The sequence below is a fragment of the Tympanuchus pallidicinctus genome, unplaced genomic scaffold (assembly GCF_026119805.1).
Source record: "Tympanuchus pallidicinctus isolate F22 unplaced genomic scaffold, pur_lepc_1.0 scaffold3, whole genome shotgun sequence".
Taxonomy (NCBI): Eukaryota; Metazoa; Chordata; class Aves; order Galliformes; family Phasianidae; genus Tympanuchus; species Tympanuchus pallidicinctus.
Window position 1 is genome coordinate 89121383 of NW_026294747.1, and position 19582 is coordinate 89140964.

The window sequence follows — 19582 nt, forward strand, 5'->3', positions numbered from 1 at the left end:
TCTTTCTGCCCCTTCTGGCTGCCAAGATAACCTCCCTGAGAAAACCCCTGCGCTATTGCATGAGCTCTGCAGCCAGCCCGCCTGAACAATAACACCAGCAGAGGTGTGAACTTCCTCCCTTTGGCTCCACAGGGTGTGAACTCCAAAAGCTAATTATCTAAATGATTCAATGGGGACCCTGCACCTCCACTAACCATGTTGCTGCAGGACAGAGCTACATGGCAGGCATGGACATCTGTCCTCCAAGCACGGCCACTCCTAAGCCACCTCAGCTCCCCACAAAACAGGCCGTCCTTCCAGCTGTAATACGTTTTGGGTTTGTTCAGCTGGTAGTTGATTGCTGTAAGCTCGACTGCGTTTGATGTCCTGGTTGAGAACGGAGCACCATGTCGGCAGGCAGAAGAAGGGACAGGGCACTTCTGACAGCCAGTAAGTTCACTGTGAAGCCCAGCCGTGGCACCAGGACTGCCTGCCTTCTGGGAGCTCATAAACCTTGCCTTTGGCGGATACACTGCTTACATTGCACTGCCCCAGGCTGCTCTCAAGACTGAGTCCACTGAACACTGCGAGCCTCCAGGCACAGCCTGGCAGCACCTGTCAGTTCGGACAGAGATGTCCCACGCTTGCGTTCTGTGACAGCTCTGCCTCTGAACTTAGCTTGGTCACTCCTTAGTCCATGCCTTTCATACTTCAGCAGTGCACCTTCATTTCAAATACTCATTTATTTGTGTGCTCATTTATTAAGTGCTCATTTATTACTTACTGTTGTTCTTTAACCTGCTAATATCCTCCAACATCAAACTACTTCGCCCTTTGTAAGATTTCAATCCTACTATGTGATTAAACTTTTTATGTGTATATGTGAGACGGATATATATATGCATAAGTATATATGTACATGCATACATAAACACATGCAGTTGGACCAGGTGATCTTAGTGGCTTTCTCCAATCTTAATGATTCTGTACACATTCATCATTCATATCTATAATTTCTTCTAGTCAATAAGACACCAACATGCCCTCTGTAGATGGAATGTTGTCTATTTGACAAGCCAGCAGATTTTCACTCTCCTATCCCTGCTGAATGGTTATAGGCTGTTTTTCTGTTCCTGTTCACTGCTGAAAAGACCTAGGGAATCTCCAAGAAAACTCCCTGGGGGAAGCATTCAATGCTCTGAACTGCCAACAGCCTGCACCACTTGATTTATCATCTGCTCCTGGGAAGTTCACAACTTCTAGCATTCTTCTTATAACCCCAAATTTTTTTTATAAGCATGTTTCTATCTTCCCCCCCCCCCCCCAACCCACCCAAGGAAGTTCGTAGTATGAAGCTTTCCAGAAGTAGAAAAAAAAGTGTTTTTTTGGTGTTTTTTTTTTTTTTTTTTTCCAAAGAGCACATAATTCTAAGCCCATTTCATGTTTTTTGAAAACTTTCTTATTTGAACAACAGAGTTTGTTGTTCTTCATGGAGGGGGTAGACAGGGATCCGGAGAGATTTGTTACTATGGCAGCTCTGAGCTGTTTGACAATGTTAAAATGTTTGCTGATGCTTATTAATTTATTAGGGTGGGGAGAAAAAAAAAAAAGGCTTGTATTGATTCCATTGGGGAAAATAAAAGCCACATCCTCTACCTTACATAAGGCACTAGTCTGAGTGGTGGAAAGGAGCTGAGCTCAAGTAAATGCTTACACAAACCCCAGAATTGGGGGACAGTGTTAAGGCAGAGCAGGTCCTCACAGATATATACTGCTGTATTTTCCAAGTCTTATTTCCAGATAGAAAGAAAAAACAACAAGCAGTGAACAACTCTGAAATCACCAAAAGCTGCATGTACAGCACTGTGATAATCCCAGAAATAAAACCCTCCAACTGAGAACTGGTCCTTTATTTACCATGAAACTGTGATCCTTTGCTGGAAATTACTGAAAAGAGAAAGCTTTTTAAGCTCATCCTTAACATGATTCCTTTTATTAGCAATACAAAATTTGCCTTTGAGCCTTCTCATTCCTTCCCACTATGTCTGCATATATATATATGCAAATTATTGTGCAGATTTCCCTTCTCTGAGTATACCACATATCTCTGAAACAGTTGGCAGGCCCTTGGGGGATGTCGCCCAGACAGCTGTGCAATCAGCTGAGTAAATCAGCTAATTAAAGAAACAAAGAGAATGCAAAAATTATTAAAGAGATGCCAGTTTACAATGTTGTTCAGCACCAGTATCTAAAAAAGCACAGAAAGCATAGGATGGAATAAAGGTGCTTGTAAATTTGGGAACGAACTACTGCCAAAATGACAATGATGCCAGTTTCATTCAAGCATTAATCTGGAATTCAATGGTTTTTGTTCTTACTTATGCTTTGCAGTTTAAATTAACTTAATTTATATTATTTCAGCATTTTGTTTTAAATGAACAAAACACAAGCAGTAATGTCAGTTCCACAACTGATTTCAATATGTAAAAAATGGTCATTAACTTTTCCTTGACCTTAGGTGTAGAACTAATATTGAATTTGCACAGAGGGTCCTCATTATGCTTGTCTAGCTTCCATCCAGAAGAAATAAGTTCCCAAGGGTCTTAGTGCTACAAGCCATTTCTCAGAACTCAAATAGGAAACAGGACTCCTTAAAATTATGCAAAAAACATTTCCTCTCATTGCAGAATTTATCAAAAGGAACAGATAACAGAAAGGGTAGGAATCTGAAATCTAAACAGAGCAAAGCCAGGCCGGTAAGAAAGGAGGCTGACAGATGTAGATTTGGTCTGTCTGATCCACACATCATTAAAGCACCGTTCCTTTTCACTGCATCTGAACAACTACAGGAAGGGCAAACCTCATCCTGAATGAGACTCAGGCCCGCCTGCATTATATAGCCATTGTAAATTACAGAATGAGTAAAGCAACCAATATTTCCCAATCTTCCAATTTCTGGCTCATAGCCAGAAGCCTTGGCTGCTTCTTTCTGTGGTTCTTTCCACGTTCTAGTACAATGCTTCTGCTAGAAAGTTCTGTTTATTTTAACTGACCCTTTCATTTGGTTTTGAAGGCCCATATTTCATCCAAAAGGGCAGTGCATTGCAAGAATGGGATTTGTAATCTCTGGCTAAACAAGGGGGGAGCTTCCTACCAGATAGCCTGGCCAGGGGAGGTTTGGTTTTCATTGCCAGACACACCATGATACATACAAAGGAGAAGTCACATTTTAAACATGCTTTGTGAACGTATGAGCTCACATCATTATTATTATTTTTAATCAAGGAGAAAAGAAGTGCAGAGCGAGGAGCAAACAATACAGGATTACTATAAAAATAGATAAAACTGATATTCTTCATAGAAACAGGACTTCAAGGGAAACCATTCAATGGCTGAGTGCACAAAACTTTATATTTTACCCAGTGCATTTAAACATTTATTCTCATCAGTAGATTTTAAATAAAAATAATAAGAATCAAGCAGTAATGAATGGATCTCTAACAGTATTGCTTGAAACAAAGTGCTAAAAAAAGTGGAGGAGATCCCAACACATGATGAGCATGCATGAAGAGAAGCTGGGGGCAAGTTGTTCAGATGGAAAGTGGCATGCACAAGGGACAGTGGCAGAACTGGCTGGTGCAAAATGAAACACCGCTCTCTGCTCCATAGATATATCCTATGTGCATGGCCAGGAAAGGAACAGGAAACAAAGAGGACTCTGAACAAATACATTCTGTAAGCTGTACGCCTCTCCCAATGGACTGGAAACAAAGCATTCACCCAGGGACTGCATTTTCACACAGTTCTTGTCTTTTTGACCTTACCGTGCAATCCCTTTCTGCATATTTGCAAAACATCTGTCATCTACGCAGCTACTTTTTATTGCTCATTTTTACGTGCAAGCGCTTTATAAATCATGCAGAAATAACACCACCCAAATTCTGAAACAACTACGTAAGAACTGCCATCTCCTTGCCAAATCACAGGATGGCACAATCCAGGTGGACACCACACCAGCCACAGCACAGCAGAGCATAGTTGAGCATGTCCAGGCTGCACAGCACTAAGAGTAGTGCTTCTTAGTGCCAGAGGCAGCCTGAGCCCTCCTCCTTGGTATGCCTGAGCTCCAGGGCAGTGAGAGAAACCCATAGGATGCACTGGGCTATTTGGGTGGGCACTGCCTTCAATAAAGCATGAAACTTTTGGAAAGGATCATTTAAAGAAGCCAAACAAAAGACCTCCCTTAGTTTAAGGCATCATATCTTTAAAATACAATGTAATTTTTTATATATTGCTGTTTTCAGGTACAACTTTTATGCTTTTTAACCCCATTTCAATGGGAAAAGATAAAGTTACTGAGACCAAGCATGACTCTCCTGCACCTAGTAGTGGACACTACTCCAGTATGACTTATAAACACTTGCAGAAGATCTCCATCTTTTTCCACACATTTCGCTAAGTCTGACCCTTGCTTTCATGACAAGGGTGCTTGGAAGAAATGCTGTAATGAAACATGATCTTACATAAATGAACCCACTGCAAAGAAACACAAAGGGACACGAAAGAGCAGCATGCTTGCTGATATCAGCGTTGTATGCTAGCCTTTTCCTACCTTTCAAACTCTCAATTTTTCCACAAGGAAAAATGCACACCTCTGTGGCACAATTGCCATTTCATTCTGTAAATGAAAACAAGTTCTTCCAGTTCCTAAGGATTTTCAATGGCAGAGAACTAGTGATAATAAAACGTGTCCATTTCACACCAGAGATATTGTATATTCCCTGTTTATAAGACGTGTGCATTCAAAGGGTACTTAATGTGTTCCTGACTCAAACACAGTGCTGAGCTTCTCCGTTCTTCAGTGACCTTCATCACGTATTTGCAACCTCATTTTTCAACCACGTGTATAAATCTGACACAAATTCTCAAGGATTTCAGAGTCAATGTAACAACTCTACTACAGGTGAGTAACAACGTTAACATACGACATTCACATAGCATGGACTGATTAATTATTCTAAGTTACTATTAGAACAATTCAAATAGTATTTCGAATTATTATAAAGGAACATCACCAGAAAGTCTCACATGGATCTGTGCTACTTGAGGAAAAGGGCTGAATGGGAAAGATACAACTTCCTAAGCTAACAAAGCCAATAAAGCAGCTGACCGCTGCCAGGCAGGTCTCCTGGGCTCCTTCCCACACCGCTCTCCACCCATCCGCTGGAGCTGCCATCCTTGCTTTGCACTGGTTCCAGCACCTCTCAGCCCTGAGAGGAAGGATCTAAAGATATTGAGTACCTGGGATGAAAAGTTGCATATAAAATCCAATACTGGTAATTGCAAACTCATTCCCATAGGAAAAATTATATGTAGCTGTATGCAGGCAACAAGCAAGCCTCCGCTACAGCTCTGTGCACTTTCATTTTCTAAACTTAATGCTCGATAGGGATCAAAAAGAAAAACACACACAGAGATAAAAGGAAGAGGATTAGTAATTAATTGATACGTTACCAAACAGAACACAGAAAATACCATAATACTCCTGCATAAGCTGGTGTGTTTCCACGTTTTAAATACTTCATGCTGTTCCGGTTCCCTCATCCCAAAATAACATAATAGATGAAGCAAAGATGATCAGTTTTAATGGAAGAGATTTAGAATGAGGAATAAGTTGTGTTTTAGCCTGAAAATGAGACAGCTCACTGGTGATATGACAGAAGGGCACAAAACAGTACAAAGATGGACTGGGGATGGGTTGTTCACCACTTGCATAACTGAAGAGCAGTATCACAACACCTACCATCATAGGGATTGTGTTTAAAACAAACAAACAAAAAATGCTTTCACATTCCTCTAACCATAGGACTCAGTGCCACAAGATGGTCTGAAGTACCAAAGGGTTCAAAAAGCAATCTGACAAACCAGTGGTAAGAAAGTTCACCAGGGGCTACCTACCGCAGAATGAGCACAGCAAAATCCCTCTTTTGGGTGGATGCTGAGTGAGCACATTGGGACTGTCTCTACTTGTTCTGTTTTCCTGCCCTAAGCATTCTCTGCTCATCACTTGCAGTGGGATCAGAACTGGATGCACTTTTAACTCGATCAGGCCTGACTGCTGCTGTGTTTCTAACCTGGTGATGTTGCTTCAGGTGTGCTCAAGCACAGCCATGCTGCAGCTCCAGTGGCACTCAGGATGCGGCACAGCTGCTGCCAGGAGGGAGAGCTGCTCCCAGCCTGTAAGGCTCAAGCCCCACTGGTGTGAGCTCACACCAAATCGCCTGCACTGTTCTTCACAGGAAAGAGAAGAAAACCCCCTGCCCTGTTTGTTCCCCATTCCATAGTGCGCAGCTCATGCTCAGAGATGCCCGACTTCTTGCTTGTAGACAGGATTAGCATGAGCACAGAGCATCCATCTGACAGACTTTGATCAGATGTGATATACCCATGTATCTCTGCCACTGGCTAAACCTCCAGCCTTAGGCTATTTGCTGCATTTTCTCCCTGCTTTAGCTGCCTTCTCTAACACATAAGGAACATGTCACGAGCCATGACAAGCAATTGAGATAAATGCCAGCCCTTGTAAAGCTTCAGAACAGAGGCTGCCTCTCTGTTCTGCTCCAGCACACTTGTGGTAGCGATCACAAACCAGCAAGGTATAAATAAACACCACAATTCTAATTTCCAAGTGCCTATAATTAAAAACAAAGTTATCTTCTGCTCCAGTTACTTGCTTCCCAAGACCTGTTACCAAATAAAGAATGCCAGCATTTAATCTATTTATTTCTGATGTTAAGCAAGAATAATTTTAATGCATTTTTATATGCCATAGAGAAGTGCACAGGCTTTTTTTTTCTTCTTAGGTCAACTTTTTTATGAGAGCTTTATTCTCGTGAAATACAAATATACTTTGTAGTCAACAGCACAACTTAAGACCATCAAAACTTCAGGATTACAGGCATTAATTTTACTCCTTTTTCATTGTTTAGTTTCATTTGCAAAAAACCTACCAATGTTAAGTTCCGCCTGCAGGAGGGCTCTCAAGCACCCACCTACCTGCCTCCCCTTGCTATGTGTTGCTGAGTGTTATGGATGCAGCATACATTTTAAATATGAACGGGAAGATCTCCACAGCATACAGGTCTTTTATTTCTCAGATTCTGCATTTTTCCTTCAGCCATCTGACAGTTTTATGCTTGTTCTCATACTCTTCCACTCCATAAAAAAAAAACCAAAGAACACCTCTGGAGGAAAAGCACTCTCGCCCACATCTTGCAAACTTCACTTTCTGCTGATGCTGCCCACCCAGTAAGAATCTGATGCTCTGCCCTACCCTACATCAGGCTCATGTGTCTGTCTTCATTCACAGAGCATTTTGTCAGCAGATACAGACAGTGTCTAGATCTCTGATCTGAAACAGCTGTTCCAGCCCAAGAACTGAAATAGCTGTAATTACTGCTTCTCATACACTGAATTTCTTCAACTGCTATATAGCAACCCAAGTTTTATTTCACTGCTTGTTTCACCCTGATAACCAAAGGCAATGCTTCCCCTATCCAAGCACAGCAGACCTCAGAGACTGGAGTCTATTTGGCTCTCACAGAGGAGGCTGCAATTCTCACGTGCTTGCCTAGCACTTTTATGCAACATAACACAGTGACTGTCACAATAGCTCTAAATAAGTAGTATTATAGGTTTTAACAGCCAGTTTTTCTAGTACAATTAAATCACTGGAAAGCATCTCTCTAAAGGCAGAGGTATATCCAGGAATAAGGTAATTCAGGAACAAACCGCACAGTCTCTATTTTAATTAAAAAAAAAAAAATTTGAGTTTTGCTCTTCCTGGTAGTGCTAGCCAGCGGTCTGGAGGAAATATTTCAAAACACTGTAATTTAAAAACCACCAAGCCTTCAAAAGCAGCACATAAACGTCTGCATAACAGCTTTGGGGTTTGCAGCGCAGACCTCAAGGAAAAGTCTCAGTGAAGGCAGGCCCTACCCAGCACCCAGAAACCCACCCAGCAGCAGGACAAGGGCTGCAGCCCACGCTCAGCCCGGACCAAACCAGGGCCTCCGGCCCAATAGCCATGTGCCACAGTTTTCAAGCCAAAATAAACTCTTTGTCTGAGGTTTATTTCCTGGCATTATATAGAGTCTTGGACAAGGTTAGAAGAACAATATCTTAGAAAGATCCTGTGGCTTTTAGCTCCAGAAGCACTTTCCGTGAAATACGCTTCACTTCAGCAGGCACAGCATAGCACAGCCTGATCGTCTGCAGTAACTGCTATGCTGTGAACTTAACCATCAGCAATAAAACAAATAAGCGTCATAATCAACCACTCTAATTTACTCTGTTCCTACTGAAGTAAAGTCATTAGCACAAATTAGACCTTACAGTTAAGCCTGTTCATGTAGCTGTTTATCTTTTTAACAGTTGTCCAAGATGAGGCACAAAGAAACGCACATTTCAAAAACAAGTGTGCCTGGTTTGGGCTAAGACTGTTTAAAGAGTTGTCTTTCATTCAGATTGAAACTGATTTTGCTCATGTTTCCATTAACATATTAGGAAGGGCCGATCAGCACTTCAGAGCTCTGCAGGGAGCTTTGTTTATTTAAGGCTGAAATTTTTAACTAAATCATTTCTGTCTGCTCAACATGGGCTGCCATTCTACCAGCACAAGGGAGACTCCAAGAACTGCCCTCCCCCTTTCCCATTTTATACCCTGCAGCTCATTCCCAATCCATTTGCCCCAGTCCCACATCGCAGAGACACAAGTTTACGGAGCCATCCACCAAACAGAAAACAGATGCTAATTCAGGCTAAAACAAACTCTTTTACGGAAAGGAGCTTGTATTCACAAACAGTTGCTGTAATAACATTTGCCAAAAGAACTAAAGATGAGACGTTAGAGACAGAGATTTCTTGGAGCTGTATAACTGCTAAGTAAAAGCTTTGTGGAACCATACACTTGACCCATTTTACAGCAAAACAAAAGGAATCTTTCAATCTCCCCTTAAAATACCCTGTTTTTTTTCCTGCACTGAACCAGAGCAGAAGCACTTCCACGTTCAGCCATCATAATTCAGGTAGGACTGGGCTGGCACCAAGTGAGGACAGCAGCAGAGGGCTGCTAACATTGCTAACTACCACAGCAGCTTCAGAAGCCAAGTGATGATACTCAGAGAATTATGCAGCTCTGAATTCACATTTACATGTAATTGTTTTCTGTGGATTTACAGGTGACCATGGATGCAATCTATGGGTATTTCTATTTCTGGCCAAAGACGCATCACACTGTCTGAAATCTTCTTTCAATATGGAAGTATTTGCAGATATACCAGCCACATCTTCTGGTGCCTTGAGTTTACAGTGCCATTTTGTCCACAGTGGTGTGTTGCATATAATAAGTTTTTGCTGTACTTGCAAATAGCAGATAGACAGACGGATACAGATCCTATGACACCATATCATTAGCAAGTCAGAAAATAGCTCAAAGTGCAAGATCTATTACCTCAATTTCTAGCAAAATCACTGAAGTCACAAGAAATGCTCAGTGAAATTACTCCCGAGGACCTCTAAGGCTTTGGGAACATGCCAGTAATTTAAGTCAACTCCATTTCTGTTTTGCTCTGGCAATACATTCATCTCTCCCTTTGCCAAAGGCAGTTTGCCCTGACTGCACATTAACAGGCAAAGACACCTGAGAGTTAACCCTGTAGAGGAGCAGGTCTGCTCACATAGGTTTGGTTAGTTACTATGCAAAGCCAGGGAAGTGGCTGTTCTGATAAACACTGACAGAGGTGAATGACCACAGATTTCAGTACCTTTACACTCTATCAAGAGCACATGCTATAATGCTTATATTCTCAAATTTTCAGTTACATTTCCCCTTTCTGGCTTCATAACGGAATTGCTGCTATAGTCATTTGGGTGCATCAGGTAAGTCCTCAGGAAAGAAAGCCCTCATGCACAAAGTTGGCCTTTTGCTTAAGATAAGGAAGTGCACCTGATCAGGCAAGTAAAACACAGCAAAGATGGCATGAGATGCCAGGCCATACAACAAACACAGGGAACTATCAACTTATCTGTCTGCTATAAAATGCAAAGCCAGAGGTAACAACTACATTAGCTAGCAAGAGATCTGCATTCAATTCAAGCATAGCACCTGTATTTTACCAGCAAGGCCATTAGATGTGATGGGAAGAAAAGCTAAACTTCACTCAGTGAAGAATTGTACAGTGTCCTGTATGCAGATTCTCCAGTGAGGAAGATCTGGGGGGGAATGAGCTCCATCTTTGCTTCCCAATCTTAATAGGACAGCAACAAAAATATAAATACTTTAACAACAAAAGGGAGCAATGTTATACAAACCTCTCCAAAGTCCAGTCTGACTCACCTGACTTCCTGGCTTTCAAGGCAATGACAGCAGCCAGCTCCCTCTGAACCTAAAATACCAGGATAGGAAGCAATGGTTACTGATATGCAGTAAAACAAACAAAAAAAGCAACCTTGGTAGGATACAGAGTATCAGTATTTTGGAGCAGTAAACTACAAGTGGGATTACGCAGAAAGTCTCAAAACTGCAGTCACTTTTCTAGGAAATCAATTTCTTTTTTTTCAGCTGGGAATCCTGTGACAATGATTTTGTTTCAATCTTAATTTAATGTAAATATTGCACCTTTCTTAGGGAATGGCTAATTCAGTAGCTTGACATGCAATTTATTTGTGCAGAATATCTCCTTCACAAGCACACACTTAAGGCTTCTTCCTTTCCTTCTCAAATGTTCATTTGCTCTACTGAGCACCCTTGTAGCCTTGGACTTCTGCATGACTGCAGCACAGGCACATTGCCCATGCTGGGGTTTGGCTAAGGTTCGTGGATATAACTGACATTCACTTTTGCAGCCTCGAGGAGGGAAAAACCCTCCTATCTGCACAACTGACCATTTCAGGACCAAATTTAGCTCCTATTTCTGCACGTTTACCTGCAGCTATCTTGTTTTCAAGCTGTCTTACCAGGATATGATGAAATGACTGCCACACCAGCCAAGTCCTTCTCTCAGCTTCTTGTCTCTGCTTTTCTGCATTCCCTCTACTTTCCATATAATCTCTATGCTACCAGACACAGTTTTCTTTAGCCACCTCAACCCTAAAATCTTTTCCTTTAAAAAAAATATAATAAAAAACTAGTAAATTTCCACATTAGGCATATTTCTTTTATTCTGTATACTTCTCACTACCATCACCTATCTCCCTGCAGCTGCCTCGAGTACCTTGAGGACACACAGAACCCCAGGTGCTCAGCTGCATACACCATAATGCTTCCCTCCCTCTGCCGCATCCAATTCTCCCAGCTCCCCTTGTTTCCCAAAGCAGCCTGTCCTGAGAATAACAAAAGAACGGTGGGATGCTCCAACAGTTTTTCTGGGGATTGTCTTATCTCTCTGCACAAAGTGCCTTGCATGGCACGCTACATGTTTTGTCTAACAGACCTGTGCACAGCTCAGGCTATTCTGAAGTGGGAGTTTTGCAATATGATTTCTAAAAGGATGCAAAATTTAAAACATCATTTGCAAGACATGGTGTATGACCAGAACTATGCCCATGAAGAGCCCCTGTAGTAGCACAGTCAGTAACAACAGTCTATATCCCATTCACAACACTGAAGAAAAGTTTAAAACTGTAAAACCAAAATAATCCATGCTATATTGCTCTGAGCAGAAAGACAGACTGCAGTGGTTACCGTGAGAAGACAAAATTGCATGGGACATGTCAGGACAATGGTAACCCTGCATCCGCTGATCACACAGCTGCCACCCAGCAGCCTGCTCCATGTGGGGCAGAAAGCAGTCATACCAGAGGCCACATCCTTCCTTCCCTTATAGCAAAGGAAGTGACAGATTTTTTGCTGTCTTTGCAAGGTACATGGATCTTTTCTACTCCTTGCTGCTGCCCCATGGAAAGAGACCTACTTTTCTGCCGCTCCAAGCAGGAAAGTATGAAGGCAGTGCCACAGATCTCTTAAACACTGTCCTGTTTCCAGCACAATAGTGCAAGCTGGCAATATCACCTTCCCTTCCTTCCTTCCTGTATACTCATTCCCACGTCTGGAGAACTATTAATCACGTTTAATATAAGCACAAACTGCAAGCATGATAGGAAAGAAGTTTTTTTGTGTTTTTTTTTTTGCAAAACAACTTGCATGCTTACTTGCAACATTTAATATACACAAGTAATAACACACAAGCTATCCAAAGAGATTTTACATAAAAGCCCAAGCCTTTTCAGAGTAACCAATAACCCCACCAGCACTTCTCTTGGATAAACCGCTCAGACCTCGTGCTCTCTGTTAACCTCAACAGGAGGTACCAGTGTCAGTGCCCCAGGTGCAGACAATATGAAATAGTGCATGATGACTCATCTTTATCTTTTAGTGTTTAAAAAACACGTTATCTCAAGATAAGCCTTACGAGACATAACAATCTTCAACAGTTGTAAACATACCAATTAATCCAATCAAACAGAATTGGAAAAATGCAAATCTCTTTGTGAACATCAAAAAAAAAAAAAAAACCCAAACTCCACCTTCCTAGAAACAGGAGAAAAAGCAGCACTGAAGTATCCTGCTATTCTATGCACAGTATTACTTTCTGTTACAAGGTAGAATTTTATAAATTTGAACAACAGTGTTATCATCACAGGCAATAACAGCACCACTTTTCTGAATTTTCCCTATATTAAGCAAAATATCTTGTTGGTTGGTATGTGCCAAGAATGTAGCTGGCGTTGAACTTAATCTGAACAAAATCTTTAACCTAAAACAGGGGGGGGAAATGTCCCTTTAGTCTTAGTATTAAGCAAACACTCCTTCCTCAAAGGGTTTCATCCTGTCAGTCTGAGCTCCTTCTCATAGGATTCACTTCAGTCAATAAGAATTGGTACTGCTAAGCATCCATCCTTCTAAATTTGTCTGGTGTCCCTAGATTTCATAATCTATATGCTTTTGTCTACTTTAGTGTAAATGCACTTGACATCTCCGCTGGACATGCAATTCCTATGCATCATTACACCAAAGGAAATCAGTGTACAACATTCAATCCTCACTGCACATATGCCACATATTATCATACTTCTTCCTACTAGGATTTCAGTTACCGCCTGTTTGACAAAATCAAGTCCCAAATCACATTGCAGATAACAATCTAGACTCAAAGTAAAATATATATTCAAACAAGAGCTATGCCTACCATAATAAATGGAGATATTAAATACAAAAAAAAATTGTTTATACGTGTAGCTTGTCACTACAAAGTAAGCACTATCTAAATACTGTCCCAATTTGAGTAGCGATGCAGATGTCAAGACTGATTCAGTCTTAAAGACTAGCTCACCACATTGTATTTACAGAAATACTATTATTACAGTCAAAAGAGAATGTCCTGTGCATGCACCTTGCCACATCTTATTCAGTTTTCCTTTTGCAATAAGAAAGAGCAAGAGTATTCACATGGAGTGGTACCCACGTGTATGTCTCCTTCCTCAAATACAAGCAGTAAATTTATGTGGTTAATCATCCTCAAAAGACAAAAGATGGCTAAAAAAATGTAGAGTTTAATTCACATTTTTGTACCTCAAGTAATGACAGTATGACGGACTCCAAACAAATGCACTACCTGGATGTCTTCTTCTTGAGGTACCAGGAAACTGTATTTCCCAGATGCACTGCATTAACATCTCAGTGTGCTCTTTTACCTTATCACAGGGTGATGCAACAAAAACACTCAGAAACATCTTGAAGTGCTCTAGTTTTAACAGACAGTGCTACAAGGCCTTTTAGATGCAGCTCCTTCTTTGGGACATGACATAGAATTCACTGCAGCTATGGAATGCTTCTTTAAACCCAGGAGTGATCTTTACATTTTTCCTAAATACTTATTGCAGTGGAGTATAAAACAAGAGCATGAAGCTCGATAGGTTCTATTCAGTTACCTTCGCTGACTCTGCTTCTTTCACTGTAGAGTAACTTGCAAAGAAAAACCAACACACGACCAAGTTAGTTTCTTGTATTTTGTACCTGACTCTGCTCTTAAAAGAGATGTATTCCATGGATTATGTACAAAGATGAGAAAAAAAACCTCTGCAGTTTTCTCCAATTGCCCTTCTGATTTGTATCATTCACCACAGCCACTCTTATCTTCTATGATCTCTACAGTCATTGTTTAAAACTAAGAGTGTGTTTCCTTGCCTAACCATTTCAACTGGGTGAGTCATGCTAAAACACACAAATTGTGCAGTGAGAGAAGCAGAGTTATGCAAAAGAAACAACACCTGGTAACAAAGAATATTAGGGAGTAATAAGAGAAAGGCCAACAAAAAAAGCCAGACTGCAGTAAAATAAAGAAGGTGAAATGAGGAATTCACCAACCTTGTGCAGGTTTCTGTGCCAGTCACTATTCCCTTTATAGAGAGTGAATGCATCACCATTACAGCTTAAGGCATGACTGCTTTTTGTAAAAGCAAACTTCCAAAACAAATCACACATTCAGCAGCCTAAAAATGCCTATTTCTCCTCCCTGGCTCTATGGAATGCCTGGGGAAACTGGCTCAGGGGTAGATGCTTGCCACATGGCCACTTGTATTTAGGTAAGGTGCATTCTATCCTTTGCAACAAAAAAGCTTTAGTATGGATACAGAGGTACACAACTAGACCTTAAGTGCCCCCACGCCTACAAGTTCTCTTTGCAATTTCCAACACTAAACCAGTGATTTATACGTTAGGCACAGAGACCCCTTGGTTGGGGAGATCTTCCCAATCAGTTCATATACTTAAATTTGGAAATTCAATCTCCAAAAAAAAAAAAAAAAAAAAACCAAAATCTGGCACAGGAACATCCTTCTGACCTGACACAGAATGTTTTTAATCTGTTACAGGAAAGACAAAGAAAAAGCAGAGGAGACAGCAGTAGTATTTGCAGGCTGTTTTCCCCTATTGCCCGATGGGATTTGAATCACTGTACCTAGAAACAGGTGAAAAAGTAAAATTTAATCTCCAGCTGCTTTAGTGCTGGGCTGGAGGCAAGATTCTTCACTTCTGAAACACTAATCTGAAAAATACTGTGAGCAGATTCTGAAGTACGGATTCTTCAAGTAAGAGCGGTTTAATTATGTACAGAATACAAGAATATTCAGTGAACCAAAAAAGAATACATTGCAAGCAAATTTCCAGTCATGACCCTCATGGTTGGCTTCCTTCTCCAGCTCACAGGGCTCTTTTCCAAGAAAAAAACATAGAGAACCTATATCCTGATGAGGACAGCATCCTGCTGAACAGTGAAAGCTGAGGGTTCAATTCCCCTTGAAGCACATGAAGGCTCACGATGAAGCCTTAAGAAGAATATTAGATTCCAGACTACTGGATAGAGGAAATGGAGTAAAGCAATACTACAGATTGTATTCCAGCTTCCCTTAGAGGGAGAAGTTAATATGTAAATGTTAACATTTCATAGAATCATAGAATCACCAAGGTTGGAAAAGACCTAAAAGATCATCCAGTCCAACCGTTCACCTATCACCAATAGCTCCCACTAAACCATGCCCCTCAACACAACATCCAGTCTTGAGGTCATTTGAGGTATTCTGCTCTGTTCTCAGGCTTTTTGTCCAGAGTTGGACTAGAAAATTGATACAGAGAGCCTGTACAAACAAAAAAAAAAAGCAGAAAAAAAAAAATCAGTTGTTTTTGACACCACACCATGCCAGTGAATGGGCCTCAGGCCATTTGGAAATGCAATTGCCTAATTTTTTTTCAGTTAGTTAGCTGCAGTGGTAAAACAGCTCATTAAAATAAAACAATATTGAACATATGTCTTACTGTTGGAATCACCAAGGATGTAGTTCAAAGGTTTGCCCTTGCAAGATAGATGAGAAGCACTGTGAACTCAATGTCGATTACTCAAATGCTTAGAGATGTGCATTCTCCTCTAACGTGTCCATCAACAGTTCGATCCATTGCTCTCAACATGTTTTGCTGAGGGAAAACACATTCTTTTAGTTTTGAGAGAGGAATCTTTTGATGGGTACTGGAAACATTCAATCAAGAAAGTATTTTGGGGTTTTGTTTGCTTTATTGTTGTGTTGTTGCTTCTTTTGTATTTTTCTTTTGTTTTTTTGTTTTTTTGTTTTTTTTTTTAAAGATGACTTTGCAGTAAGTATGTTTTCCTATTTTTTTACTCCAAGTAAAAGTAAAAATGGAGGAAATCAAGTTTCCGATTCTTTCATTTTTAGTGTCAGAAAAAAACCAAGAAATTTGAATATAGGGACAATAAAAAATAAAGAACAATTTACAAACAGAATCTTCTAACCTCATAATTTTGCACAAGGAGTTGAGCAAAGAGAATTGCTGTCTTTCCACATTTTTGTAAATATCTTTTGTAAAGACATTTGTCTTTAAAAAGCTCAGCACAAATTTTCTTTCCTTTCAATTTTTCAGAGTTTTCAACACACCCACTTGAGTCATTTTTCTCTTCCTTGCTTTCCCCTAGACTATTGCTGTGTTCCATTTGATCAAGAAGATCTGAGTGCAAACTAGCTGGCAGAAAAATCAGTGTGATTCTCCAAACTGATATTTCCTGGGCCATGAATACCATGGATTATAAGAGAGCAGAACTGCAGTCCTTCCTTGGACTGATTTTAACAGCTGTCTAACACACTAAGACTGTAATGGAGCTTCCTCCTTTTAGGGCCAAAAAAAAAAAAAAAAAGGAGTTTGCATTACAAACACCTCTTCACTAAGACTTGCTTCTTTAATTTGAAAAGATCCAAAACATGACAGTATTTCAAACACAATCAGTACAAACTTTGATGCAGTGACCTTACCGCAGAAGTGAGACGAGCAAGAATTTCAGCATTGGTTTCTGCTGTATCTTCTATTTTTTGATCGGGCCTTAAAAAACAAAAATAAGATTATATTATTTCTTTCATTCTGTTTCAACATCTTTTGATTTCTGAAAAGCACAGAGCTATGTGGCCAGAGGCACTACTGTAAAAGGGCTTTTGAGATTCTACATCAAAAAGGTGACTGCAACGTGACAATAATTAATTGTGTCAGTAACTACAGAGCACAGCCTTTGTACCTTGCTGTCAAGAACTTTTGTGATTGGATTGACGTAAATCAATGAGAGAATTCTTCAGCTATAAAAACATGATGAAAAACTGAAGAACACAGGACATTCTTAACTCAAAGTTGCTTATGTGAATGCATATTTTGCTGTGCTAAAAACCTGCCATCAGCAGAGCAAAGTCTTGCATCTGCCCACCAACCAGCTTTCCTCAAGTGTGGAGAAGCACCTTTCATGGTACACACACTTGCACAGATAAAAGCAGGCAGCATCAAAATTACTATGGGGCAGGCGCAGTTTGATATTGATGAAAAAGTAAAATTGAAAAGAATAAAGATAAGAAGCCATAAGTTAGCAAACTAAAGTAACAGCTGAGAACACTGTTAGGTTGCAATGACAGTAGTTCACAAAACAGAAAGACTTGATGTGTCTTCACAAAAATGGGGCAGTGCATGATGAACCCTTTTAGAAGCTGTCACAGAACTTGCCCATGTAGAAGAAGCCACACTGACACTGCTGTAGGATTTTGTCTTTATTTTGTATTTTGTCTTTATATTTTGTCTTTAAAACAGCCTAATTCTCACCAGTAAACTGCCCGTGAGTCTTTCATAAGGCTTACAGACAATCAAGACAGGCTTACAGACAATTATTGTCAACCAAGGATACAAGTATGATAGGATTATAACTGTGGAAAGAAGAAAAGGACATCTTTTACTTTTGACAGTTTTCAAGAAGCATGGCATGCCAGCAAATTGAGCAGATATGGACAACTGCAGCTGCTGTACTACACATAAATCACTGGTATTAGCAGTTCCTTCTGTCTTTGGCTCAATTATTTAATTGCTCATATGCCTTGATGTGTTTAGAGAGATTACTGACAAGATGTCTGGAATACACAGCTGGAGCATTTGTCGTTCTTACAACCCATGTTCAAAAATTTCTTTCCCTAATTAAAAAAATTAAGGTCAGAAAGCATTGGATGACACATGCATTCATCCTCTGGCAAGCATATTCAAATCAAAAAGGTAATCTGGATTAGAAAGCACCATCATTATCACAACTACCTTTCCCATTGAAAGAAAAAATGTGATTTAATGATTTAAGTGTTATAAAAAGCCCAAAATAAATAAATAAAAAGTTTGCATTCACTGATTTATTCAGTTTCTCTCTTCCTAATTTGGAATGACAATAGTTGACCACTGTCTATACCTACATTTCCCTGCACATCTGATCTCTTCTGATCCCCCCCCAGAACCAGGACGGGATGAGGTTTTTCTAAATGGGTGGCAAAAGACAGCAGCTCTATACACAGCCACAGATACAGTTCATCAGAAATGCACTTAACACAGCTATTTCTATCTTGGGTTTTTTTATCTCTTCATCTTCTATGTTAAAATGTTCCCCATACTCATCCGCATATGAGCTTCAAATTCTTATGAAAACATTAATGCACTGAAAATTGTAGCCAACTTTCCAGGATCTGAGAGGAAGATTGTATTTTGATATCCAAGCTAATGAAAATATAGTAGGGCTGTTACTGAACAGAGACAAAAAGCCCATGTAAACAAGTCTAATGACTACACTGCTCAGTCTTGACATACTTGGACATGCAACACACAGGAATGCTTGCCCTAGATCTGCAAACAGGCAGGTCAGATCTGCACAATCACTATCATGCACCACATGGAAGCACATGCATTGCTTCCCAAGCTGCTGACAGAGGAAGTGATACAGCTGTGCTCATGATCCCATGCCTGGACAGTACCTCAAATATCCAATGTAGAGCCACAATCTATGCTGTATGCTGGGTGTACAATCTACCTACAGTGCAAATAAAAGACCCAGGGATACCTAAGAGTTGTCTCCATTCAGCAAAAGCTTTCCAGGAACCCCAAGGGCACTCACTAAATGGATATCCCATTGTGGGTATCTGTATTAAAACCAACGTACCCATAAAAGGGGCTGCTTTTCCAAAGTTAATAAAACATATGTTATTTTTGGACAGAAGATACAGAGTATAGTGTAAAATTTATGAAAATAAAATAAAAAACAATATAAAGGGGAAAAATCCCATTTCTAATCTTTCCTTCAGATAACTACAAAAGTACTGTTCGTTCCAATAGCCCAAGGCATCCAATGTGTTCTGGCATCGGGAATTAGGTGTCGTTATACACATCTCCATTTGCAAAGAAGGAAGTAGAAGCACATAAAGATTAAATGTCTGATACAATGCCACTGCAGTCACTGGGAAAGAATTCAGGAGGCACTGAATGAGAGCCTAGGTGACTGCTCAAGGCTGCAAGGAAGTCCATGGCAGAGCTCTGAATACAAATCTTTTGTTCCCAGGTTAAGCCAACATTCACTTATTTTCTATTCAAGCTGAATTTGGCCATGATTAACATTGTGTGTTTAATGACCCCAAGAGGCTTCAACATCAGTCTCACCTCATCTGGCAACATCTACAGTGGCTCAACACTGTGAACGCC

The 19582-nt window shown here is 40.3% G+C and overlaps 1 protein-coding gene across 4 annotated transcripts in view; it reads right to left on the reverse strand.

Annotated features, from left to right (window-relative positions):
* The window catches only part of RAPGEF5 (Rap guanine nucleotide exchange factor 5), a 150416-nt gene that overhangs the window by 92354 nt on the left and 38480 nt on the right, over positions 1 to 19582 (reverse strand). For all 4 annotated transcript variants that reach the window (XM_052693721.1, XM_052693720.1, XM_052693723.1 and 1 more), the window contains exons 6-7: positions 16855 to 16921; positions 10376 to 10424 (exon numbers count right to left, since the gene is read on the reverse strand). In XM_052693721.1, coding sequence (XP_052549681.1) covers positions 10376 to 10424; positions 16855 to 16921 — 116 coding nt within the window. The remainder of the gene's footprint in view (positions 1 to 10375; positions 10425 to 16854; positions 16922 to 19582) is intronic.